The following is an 11,689-nucleotide window of genomic DNA, read 5'->3' as shown; positions in this document are numbered from 1 at the left end:
TTGGAGGCAATGCCGAACACGTCTGTACTGGCAGATTCTCTGCAGGACATGACGACGCACGGAGAAGTTTTCAAGATGAAGCTACTCATGTACCTCATCTCAGCTGTTTTCGCGCTGACCACTTCTCTTCGCCCAAGCAACAAATGTTTCCCCATCCCGGTGAATGATCCATGCTTGCTACTGCTAGTGTTTTCGTTGCCTTTCTTCCGTTTTGATTTCTGACGCGGCAAACTTTTTTGCCCTGAAATTTTGTGTGGTGCAGGCGAATCTGAAAAACGTGAAGAGTATGAACTGGTGTAAGTTTATTGCCGACTTTCTCCACGATGCTTTCAAAAACAAGATGTACCAGAAGGGTTGTCGTCTGCATTTAATGGTATTTATTTTCACCAGATCTCTGTGTGAACTCTTTGTTTATAACGTACTTTTATTTCATGCATGACAATCTGGTCATAACAAGATGGCAACTGCCATAGTGACAATGTGGCAACTGCCATAATGACAACATGGCAACTGTCATACTGACAATGTGGCAACTACCTTCATATTAGCATGGCAACTACTATCACAGTAGGATGACAACTGCCATCACACTTTGATGGTAACTAACACATACATATTATCGTTGGATCATACATTATCCTGCTCTCTTTTTTTCTGAACTACAAATTAACCACGATGGCAACTGATATTTTCTTTTCTTTGCAAAATTGTTTTAAATCAGCTCATGTATGTCGACTCTCTTGATCTGTCCACCGTGGATTTCACCGGGATAGGAGGCCCGCCGCCTACTCACAAGTTTGTTGTTTTTGCGTGGACCATCAGCGCTGTCAAGGCTGTGCTTGCCGCAGACAGGGCAACTGATGGCACATATGGAAAACTACAGGTTAGTTTTTGTTTATGTCTTTTTCACATGGCATGCTTACAAATTTGACATGACGCAACCGTTCGTGGTTTATAAGGCATGCTTACATTTTCTTTTTTGTTTTTCATAGCTGATGGCCAAGCATGCTATAGACTACAGCGTGTTTGGGGGGCCTCAAAAATTTGAAAAGTGGATGGACGTGCACTCAGCTCCGTCTTGCCCTTCTGAGGTAATCAAAATGTCCACATCTACGGTTTGCCGTGGATTACATGTTGATGTCGCGGAAGCGAATGCAGTACGGGTGTTGTTTTGTTGATGCTTATTGTTTTCGTGCACAGGCGAGGGCACCAGTGGAGCATCTAATTGGGCAGTTTGCATCCGGAATGACCGGCCTGCTCGGGAAGTTGGTTGAGGGGTGGACGTCCCTCAGTGCCTCTGACAGCGACGCGGTTGCGAGGCAGTTCACTTCATTTGTCCCAGAACGTACACATCGGCCAACCGGTTGCCGTGGCCGGTATGACTACAACAGCTCCCAAGAGCCCGGTGACACACAGGATGATGTGGATGGAGACGCTGGCCTCAGCAAGGACGACGATGATGACACCGATGACGATGAACACGCTGAAGTTCGCACATGCGGCAACAAGGGCAAGGATGCAACAGGTGCCCACCCACCGGAGAAAGTGAAAGAACATACGGCTGCGAGAGGCGAGGGGGTTTTGCCATCAAGGAGGGGGAGGGCTCCAGAGGATGTTGGGCAGGGTTCTGCTGGCAAGAGGTCTAGGATCGATCCCGTAGCTGCCAGGAAGAGGTTCGACTCTCAATTTTAGTTTTCTGCTGTGTATCTTTTCTTTGGAACAATCTCATCCATTTCTTTTGCACTTGTTTTTTGTCAAGCGCGGCAATTAGTTTGTTGTCTGACAATTGCCACCTTCTTTTTTCCTTCCATCTGTTGCGTGTAGTGAGCCGACCGCTGGTGGACGAGCAGCTACGAAGAAACAGGCGCCAACGCCAACCCGTGTTTCTGCTCGCTTGAACAAAGGTGCCCCCATTGCCGGTGACATCCCTTCCACCAGGTCTTCTGCTCGTACGACGACGACCAACACCGGGGATCCTGTCGTGTTGCCTGACCTGAGGAAGGCAGTCAAGAAGTAGGTTTCTCCATGTGCTTTTCATTTGAGATAGCGGTTTTTTTCTTGATTTTTCAATGCAACTGGTCTGCTTTTGTCACATGTTCTTCTGTTATCATCCCCCACGAGGCAACTGTTGTTTTTCCAAATGATTTCTTCCTTCATTTTTTAAATGTATGGCAACTCCTATTATCTTTACATGGCAACTGGCATCTAGGCCAAATGGCAACTATTTCTGTACCTAATGGCAACTGTCATCTTTTTTTTTTACCATTTTCTTCTGAGAGTTCATCCCCCACCTAATTTTGAAATTGCATTCCTCACAGATCAGACATTTCTATCATTCCTTTCAATTTGCCTAACTTTGATAACTGCTGCTGTATGGCAACTGCTAACTATGGCACATGGCAACTCATGACCCCCTTACATGGAAACTACCAGCTTTTTCCACTTGTTTTTAGTCTTTTAATGCTTCTATCATTGCAAACATATTTTTTTGTCCATTTTTTTCATACCATTTTTCACGTGCTTTTTTTCCTTTGCAGGGTGAAGAAGACTACTACGCGCGGGGCCAAGCATATCAGTAGAGACCCACTCGAACGCCTGCATTCAAAGTTGTCAACAGGTGGCAACTCAGATGTACATGAGGCGCCAGGCGACAATACTGCTGCTGCACCGTCAACTGCTCCCACTAACTCTGATGCAAGTGGCTGGCCATCTCCGCCGGCTGTAGATGTGCAGGCTAGAACAACAGGCATCCGTACATCGGGGAGTGACGAGTCGGTATCCGCCAGGACAGCTGAAATATTGCCAACTCTTCTAGCAATGAAGGATGCTGCTGTGAGCCATGCCACCCCATCAGCAAGCGTCGAAGTGGATGCTCCCGAGACCAACCTAGGCAAGGAAGATTCCCGCTCATCTGACACTGATTCCAAGCGCGTGCCTGGTGTCTCACCTGTGTCCATGACAGAAGCGGCTGAGGCGGCACTTCACAAGGATATGCCATCTGCAGATGAGAATCCTGGCACAACAGCTCCAGCTCCTGTCGGTGGAGATACTGCTAAGGCGACCGTTCCGCGTGCTGGTCTTCCACCTAGGCGTCGTAGCCCCCGCAAGCAATCAACAGACATACCCAACGCTCCGGCTGTAGCTAGGAGCAGGAGAGACGAATCTGGTTATGTTCCTGCGTCCACACTGTTCCCGCCACCTGCAAAAATCAATGTGATGGAGAAACTGCAAGACCGGAGCACAACTGATGTAGGTGTCAAGCCGGGCACGAGTGACGCAGAGGAACGCCCGGAGAAGACTGCGCCTTCACCCGCAGCGGAAATCCCCAGCATAAATCTGCGCACTTCTAGGCTCCCAGTCAATGTCGGTGTCCCCTACAGTCCAAACAAGAAGATTGTCATGAAAGCTGCGGTTGAGACCGCTGACAACACGCCCCGCCCTGCAAATAAGGCCGATCATTTTGTAGCGGCCGATTCAGATATGTTTGTTGATCTTTCACCCTTGGATTCTGCCCCGAAAGTCGTTCGTGGTCCGGCCAGTAGGAATGAGAGGCACCCAATGGCCTTTACCCCACCGAGCTTCAGCCTCGGCGTCAGTCAAGATCAACCGGTGGTGCACGATCCTATACCAGTTGCCTTTGCTTTCCCAGGAGGCATGCCCGCAATGATGGCGCAGCCAATGGTCGAGGGCAGGAAGGCTGTCAAGTTCGCAGAGCCAATTGTGCAAGGTACACTCATCACGCACTTTACGATTTTCTTGTATACATGTTTGTAGTTTGACTTTTGTCCCAATCACATTCTTTGGGGGTCCTCACTTGTGACGGAAACTGCCATGTGACGACATGGCAACTGGATTTGATGCACCATGTCACCTACGTTTTTTTCTTTGCTGCCATGCTGCGTTTGACATTTGGGCAAGCACGTGGCAACTGAAGTTATTTCAACATGGCAACTGTAGTTGCTGTCACATGGCAAATATAGTTCAGTACACATGGCAACTGGATTTGCCACATCATGCCACCTGCATTTTTTCTACCATGCTGCATTTTTTCATACGGCATTCACATGGCAAGTGGAGCCGACACAACATGGCAACTGCAGTTGCTGTGACATGGTACCTACAGTACAACTAGGTGGCAACTACAGTGCACTACATGGCAATTGTATTTGCTATGTCATAGCGACTGTAGTTGGACCACCCATGGCAACTGCCCCACTTTTTCTACCTACATATCACATCATGGACCTTTACCTCCTCACAATCCATCTGTTTTTGGATTTTATATGTATCCTAACCCACTTTTTTTATATTCATTTGCAGCCACCCCTGAGGAGATTTCACCGTCACTTGATGAAGTTTATCGCATGATCGAGGAAGCAGCATTGTAGAGGAGTTCCTCACGAGGGCAAGGGCAATCAAGTTCCAATGTGCCTGCAGATACGGTATCTGAGGATACCATTAGGAGTGTCACCCCTGGTCCTGTGAGGCAGCAGAGGGTAGTTCACCCACCCCCCGCGAAAGACTACGAGCCCGAATTCAGGGCCACTAAGGAACAGACCCAGCTGTACGATATCGTCAAGCGTTTTGGAAATGCGAGGACCAACAGCAAGCACATGAAGGAGCTGAAAGCGTAAATTACCATACCCCATAATCTCTCATCTTGCTTGCTCTTTTTTACCATTTATCTACTTCGTACTTTTTATAAATGGTCCGCTTACATTTTAGTTCTTTCATATTTTTTTTTACTTAGTAGGCATGATTCTTCCATGCTATATCGTTTTCATACAGCTCATGTTTGGACAGAACGAAAGTCATTCAGTGCGGAGCGACGTACGTCGACCTGGGTGATCTTGCCGAGTCCGTGAGGCCAAACGGAAAAATGTCGACGAATGTAGTTGCATGCGGGATCGACTACATCAACAATCACACCGATGTATGCGCCGACAAGATAATCATACATTACAGTGTGACCTGCAAAATATGGGATGGTGACTTCCACCACAAAATCCTGAGGAACAATTTTGCACAACACGGTGACTTCAAGCTCACACTGAAGAAATATGTGAGTACTCCTTTCCTGTCTGCACCGTTTTTTCACATGGCGTGGTTTTTTGCCAGAACCTGTACTTGTGTTTGTGTGGCAGAAGTTTTCATGTGGCAATAGTTGCCGTGCACACTGACTTCTTGATTTTTTGTATCCCCATGCAAACTATGTGGCAACTTGATAGTAAAATACATGGCTCATTTTGTTCATACAATGGACGGCAACTTTCTTTCAACTACTCCCACCCATAATCAAACATTCTACGTGATTCTAATTTTTTTGTCCCTCTGTTGTTCTTTCATGTGAACTTTGTATCTCATTTCTTCACTTTTTTAAATGCAGGTCATGTTCCCCATGTTCCAGGAGCTTGCACCACATGACCGACACGACAAGTGTGGTCACCACTATGCGGTATGTCTTGACCTGAAGAACCAACGTATCGAGGTGCTTGATTCAATCCGTTCGGAAGCTGATGGAGACCTTACTACGCATGCCGAATTCTTCATCAAGAACCTCAAAGAGACTTGGAACCGTCACTACGAACATTCAAAGGTCCAGATCAGGCATTTCCCGACTGAGTATGTGGCGACTGTGAAGCAAGGGAACACGTAATTTCTTTTAACCCGCTCCTTCATGTGCCATTTTTACATTAATCCACCCCCTCTTTTTGTTGACACATCTGAACTGAAGTCCATCTTTGCTGCAGCTGTCCATTTTGCGTGTTCACCTGAACTCTTTTTCCTCGTGCAGGACGGACTGTGGCTTTCACGCGCTGGAATACTTTGCAAAGTGGGAAGGCAGAATTGTCCCCGCTATCACAGATGCAACGGTCGTTGAGCTCCGAAAAATCTGCACATGGAACTGGCTGACGAATGAAGATTTCAACAAGCGGTCCGGAGCACGTGAGTTCGTGGAGGAAGCTGTCAAGCAAGTCATCAAGAAGTACAAGTGATCACATGGCGTTACACACCAGACGCACACCTTACATTCTGTTGTTGAGGAATGTAAGGTACTATCTCTCTGTTCTTTGTCGAAAACTATGTTTTGTGTGCTACGTTATGACTGCAACCTTGTGTAGCCTACTATGTAATGGTGGCGTGTTAGCGACATTTTTAGTGTTTTCTGTAATACATGTGTGGACGTGAACCTATTTTAGGCGTTACATCAGATCTATTTTTATGTTTATCATTACGACAGTGGTTTCGTCGTTTCTGGCATCGTTTTTTGCTGTTTCGAATGCGTCTGCGATGTTTTCAAAAAAAAAAGATGGCAAATATAGTTCAACAGACATGGTTAGTGAAATTCATCGTCATTTTTTCATTTTTGGCTGTTTTGCTTGTTCTTTTTCATCGCTAATTGCACCGGCTAGCATTGGGTAGGTTTATCATGTAGCCATAACCTTTGCTGCGGTTTATGCACGTTTACGCTTTTTTTTCCAACTTTGTTTTCCCATACATTGCACACAACACACTACGTGCTTCTAAACCGCATCGTATTTGTCATGGGGATATATGCCATGCAGAGTCATTACAAAAAGCATCCGGAAATTTTCAGTACAGCTAACATGGCAGATACATCATAAATAACATGGCAGATCTAGTACAACTTACATGGCAAATCCAGTACAACTAACATGGCAGATCCAGTACAACTAACATGGCATTTTTAGCATAAAGTAGCATGGCATATTTAGTATAAAATAGCATGGCTTATCTAGTATAAAATAGCATGGCATATTTGGTATAAAATAGCACGGCAGATTAACTACACATAACATGACAGATTAAGTACCCATAACATGGCAAATGCATTTATCCATTCAATGAATTTTCCTTCTACTTCTGTCCCCCCTCAAGAGTCATTCTCCCAATTAAAAAAAATCCCATCGTATAGGGGTACAAAACAAAATGTCCACATGGACCATGTCACAGCGCCCCAATTTTTGCTCATGGATTGCCCGCCCCTTTCTTCGTTTTCTTGTGTTTTGCTTGAATCTCCAGTCCCGACTTGTACCTTATCTCTCTTGGACGACCCTTTGTGATGGAACGGGGTGGGTTCCTGACCTGGGTTTGTGTGCTTGCTGTTCCAGCTCCTATCTCCGAGTTTTCAAACGATGGCCCCGTGGATGAAGGCACACTTGATGTGCGGGGGAACCGGTGTAAGGCTTCCTCGGCTTTCCTTTTTTTGATCTCATTAAGCTCTCTTTTCAGTGCCTTCCTGTGTTTTTCTGCGACTCTCGCTGTGTCATCACTCTTGCACGCTTCATCAATTAGCTCAGCATAGTTCTTTGTCAGCACAACGTGCCTCACGGCTTCCATGGTTGACTCAGGTCTCTCGTCATGCACAGCCAGAACTGCGTGTGTTGTCTGCGGCGCCAATGCGTCGTCAGCGTCCCAAGTCCATCGCCTCCTTATGAAATGGTGGGGCATGCGTGTCACAGCGTTCATGTCCATGACTTTTAGTATGTGACAGCACACAATGCCGTCCCGTTCGAATTTGCAGCATTGGCAGTAGTACTCGCCTTCGCCTATCGAGGCTCTGACGAAGTAGTTCCTTCCTTTGTCCGCGTCTTCAGGTTCTGAATCTGACATGCCCAAAATAGAACACACCTTGAACGTATGTTCGTCCACCTGGAAAGCCGTGAACATGCTGGCACGCTTTATTTCTTCCTGGAATCTGCAAGTTTTGTGTGTTTTCTATTAAACTTTCGTGCGATCTTTTTCTTGTACACCCTTATGTTGTCATGGAAATAGAAATACATTTTGTTTGAACATGGCAAACATAGTTCATTGAACATGGCAAATATATTACGTTGAACATGGCAAATGCAGTACACTACACATGGCAAATGCATTACAACATACATGGCAATTGCAGTACAACAGACATGGCAATTGCAGTACATTTTCAACTGGATATCGTCATTTCCACACCAACATTCCCCAATGGAAGCACATTGCATAAAACATGGCAACTGCATTTTTATTAAACATGGCATCTACAGCTGAGTAAACATGTCAATTGCATTTCAAAAAAAGGGCAGATGCATTTCATTAAACATGGCAACTGCATTTCAGCATATGTGTCGCCAATATAACATTTTTTTAGCATTTTTTGACATTGGCATTTGCATGCCAACATGCTCTAATGGAAGCACAGCGCATAAAACATGGCAACTGCACTTCATTCAACAAGGGAAATGCACCCGAGCAAGTATGCCAAAACAAAATTTTCATTTTAACATGGCAACTGCATCTGAGTAAGCATGGCAAACAGTATTTCATTAAACATGGCAGCTGCATGTCATGGCAACTGCATTGCACTCTATAAGGCCCCTACTGACTTGGTGCTTTTTATGCAAATAAGACTGTAATGCAACTGACTTACTTGTTAAAGATCTTGTTGGTGTATATCTTGCTCATTTGCCTCTCCATCGGTAAATACGTTAGCAATTTTGGCTGCTTTAGGGCTGTGGTCGCTTCTTGCTGTAGCTCATATCCCCGAATTTTTTGTTGCAAAGTTGTGTACTGCTTGGCAAACTGTAGCAATGAGTTGCCAGGGCTAACGTACCGCTTTAAAACAGCATTGAACCCCTCGCTGCGCTGCGTAGTCTGCAGAAAGGGGAAGAAGCACTGCATGAAGTAGGCCGGCACCCAGTACATTCGCTTCTCCCACAGGCTAACAAGAGTCTCGTTGTCCTGGACTTGATGTGTTTCAGTCATGGCCATCCATCTCCTTTCAAACTCCTCTATCGTCAAGCTGTGGTCCACGCACAGCTCGAATGCCTTGTGCAGCTCTGGACGGTCGGCAAAGAACGGTCCTAGCGTCTCCTCAGCCTTCTTTATAATGTGCCACCTGCAGTGCCTGTGCACTGCCAACGGAAAGACCTCCTCTATGCCTGCACGCATGCTGAAATCTTGGTCCATTATTATGTTCATCGGAGCAAGTCCATCCATGCACTCCAAGAAGGTCTTGAACAGCCAAACGTACCCATCTGTGTCTTCGTTTCGGACGAGGCCGCATCCGAACTGCAACGACTGATTGTGGTTATTTATTCCTATGAACGGAGCGCATGGCATCTTGTACATATTGGTGAGGTACGTCGCGTCGAATGAAATGCAATCTCGGAAATGTTTGTAGGCTCTCCTTGCAGCACCATCCACCCAATACATGTTCCTGACACGGTCCTCATCGTCCAACCTTATCCTGTAGAAGAAATCTGGATCTTCCTTTGCTTTCGCATCGAAGTAGGCTATTGTGGCCTCTATGTCTGCCAACTTGCTCTCTCTACGGTACTTGGCCTGTAGGTTTGTGACGTCAGCTGGTATGTACGGCATGCTACTCAGAGTCCCCTTTTTGCTGTGGATGAGAGATAGTATCTGTACCATTCTTGATGGACCGACGTTACAATCATGTAGCAGCTTTACGAATTTCCTTTCGACGGGGGTGAACCCTCTGTGGGCGGTCAGAAATTTCACCAGGTCGAACTTCTTTATGAGTTGGTGGTTGTGCTCGTCAAAATATTCATTGACCACCCACTGTGCTCCATCTACGTTTAGCTTACACCGGACAGGGCACTCAGTCTTGAGAATGATACCTCTCTTTCGTTCCGGAACGACAGGCGCAACACCTTTCCCCTTCTTGTTCCTCCGTGCCTTGTGGCACCTCATCTCACCTCTGCTGTACTCGTTAGTTTTCTTAATTTTCCTATGGTACTCGGTGTTGACCGCAAATCCATGGAACTTTGCATATGTCTGGTAGTATTCCTTTGCTTGTTCGAACGATTCAAATCTCTGCCCAATGTACGGTGGCTGAGGTACCATGATCTCTGATTGCCCACCATCTTCATCCCCTTGTGCGTCGTCGTCAGTTTCATCATTCACTTTGGTATCAACGGCAGTTCCATCTAATTGAGTGTTGCCAGTGCTTGTGTTCAAAGGGGTGCTTGTCGGCATTGCTGGAATGATTGCCATTCCCGACTCTGACTCGAAATTGTTTGCGGCATGATTGTCTGCTGGCTGGTGGAACGCGTCTTCCGTGCGCTCAGAGCTCCCCGCCGTAGATGTCCCCGCGCCGCTGTTCAGTGTAGTTGCAGGCCCTGTAATAGAAAAAACAGGTACGAGAGTAAGATTTTTGTTTGGATAACATGTGTATCGCAATGGATCACACCATCTTCGAGCGATTTGGCACGACATATTTTCAAACAGCAAGCCGTGAGACCGCGTGTGGACATGTGTGGCAGCTGTAGCTGTCCAGTCATGGAAGGTACTGTTCAACAAACATGGCAACTATTGTTTTGCCTACAAAAAACTACAAACAACAAATGTAGTGATGTTTTTTGTGGTTCAATTTTTTTCCTTACCTTGTTGTGCTGCATTTGGCCATCTTGTGTGGTCCGTGACACCAAAATGTCGTGCTCCACCTGCAATTTGTGAAGCTTGCCACGGGACGTTTGCCGTGTCACCACCAGCGTAATACGCTGTAAGCATAGTAGTGGTTGGTCAATTCATGGCAATTTGCAGTTTGTGCTAGCACGACAACTGCAGTCGCCCCTGATGTGGCAACTGCAGTTTTACTGGCATGGCAACTATAGTTGCATCGGCATGGCAACCGCAGTTGTTCCTCCATGGCAACTGCAGTTGCGATGACATGGCAACCGTAGTTGCTCTGGCATGGCAACTGCAGTTGTTTCTCCATGGCAACTGCAAGTGTCCACTGATGGCAACAACAGTTGTCCAGGGATGGCAAATGTAGTTTTAAATTCATGGCAATTGTAGAAGTCCAGTCATGGCAATTTGGAGCTGCCAACTATGCCCCTTCTGCTAATTGAACATCCGCACCTTCACTTTTTTTATGGACTGACCTGTGTATGACGTCGATGGCAGGTACATGGGTGCTGGCTGATGCCACGTGCTGCATGAAGGCCCTGCATTTTCACCCGTGATAACTCGTGAGTCCTCTTGCCAGTTTTTTTGCATGTCCATTTTTCACGTGCACAGCAGTATGTGTTTTTTTGGTTTTGCATTACCTTGATTAGCCATACTAGCTAGTTGAGGTTGGTTGCCCGTACATATGTCAGTGTTAGCGCCTTGTGACTGAACTTGCCATGGGGCCCCCCTAAGAGTGTTTTGGTCATAAGAACCTGCAAAAAAATGGGAGTGTAGGACATAAGTAGAATGTCATCTTCATCGTTGCGAAGTTGGCAACTGCTCTCTTCTTTTTGTTACCACGCATCATACCTACGCCTGCATACTGTTCTAGTAGTGGCAGCAACGGCCCTGCAGAGATGAGTTGACTATACTCTGCTGCATCCCAAGGCGGTGTTTCTGGCCTTTGAGAACCCCAAGCATCAGCGCCACCTTCGCGATTCATCCTTTCCGCGTCTCGATTCTTTTCCGACATGTTCTCAATCACTGGATGATCAAAAAGGCATCAATAATCCACAAGAATTGTATTCTTCTGCTGCTTGCACATGGAAGATAGGGATGGCAAGCAACATGTCAAAATAGGTGGCAATTGTCATCATACACAAGCGGCAACTGTCGTTACACACAAGTGGCAATTATTTTTTCCCACCCTCTTCATTCAAAAAATCGTCCTTCCTGCCCTTTTTTAGGGATTCCTACTCATCCATTTCATACCCAA

At 46.3% G+C, this 11,689-nt stretch overlaps 1 protein-coding gene across 1 annotated transcript; it reads right to left on the bottom strand.

Moving 5' to 3' along the window:
* Positions 1 to 10,087: 10,087 nt before the first annotated feature.
* LOC123158187 (uncharacterized) lies at positions 10,088 to 11,527 on the bottom strand. Its single transcript, XM_044576274.1, has 6 exons — positions 11,284 to 11,527; positions 11,073 to 11,186; positions 10,908 to 10,970; positions 10,407 to 10,523; positions 10,314 to 10,344; positions 10,088 to 10,142 (listed from the first exon to the last, which is right to left on the bottom strand). Exons 1-6 carry the CDS (start codon positions 11,444 to 11,446, stop codon positions 10,088 to 10,090), a joined length of 543 nt encoding a protein of 180 aa, XP_044432209.1. The 5' UTR covers positions 11,447 to 11,527.
* Between the last annotated feature and the right edge of the window lie 162 nt (positions 11,528 to 11,689).

Source organism: Triticum aestivum, chromosome 7B, assembly GCF_018294505.1.
Source record: "Triticum aestivum cultivar Chinese Spring chromosome 7B, IWGSC CS RefSeq v2.1, whole genome shotgun sequence".
NCBI classification, from domain to species: Eukaryota; Viridiplantae; Streptophyta; class Magnoliopsida; order Poales; family Poaceae; genus Triticum; species Triticum aestivum.
Note: the sequence above shows the minus strand (reverse complement) of the source record. Positions and strands in the feature narration are given on the sequence as shown.

Bases quoted from the DNA above. Each gene is read 5' to 3' on its own strand.
- LOC123158187 (XM_044576274.1), bottom strand. From the start codon at position 11,446: ATGTCGGAAAAGAATCGAGACGCGGAAAGGATGAATCGCGAAGGTGGC. The intron at 10,524-10,907 runs GTCAGTCCATAA...CTATGCTTACAG, and splicing joins GCCATCGACGTCATACACAG to CGTATTACGCTGGTGGTGAC. The intron at 10,143-10,313 runs GTACCTTCCATG...TTTCTATTACAG, and splicing joins GTTGCCATGTTTGTTGAACA to GGCCTGCAACTACACTGAAC.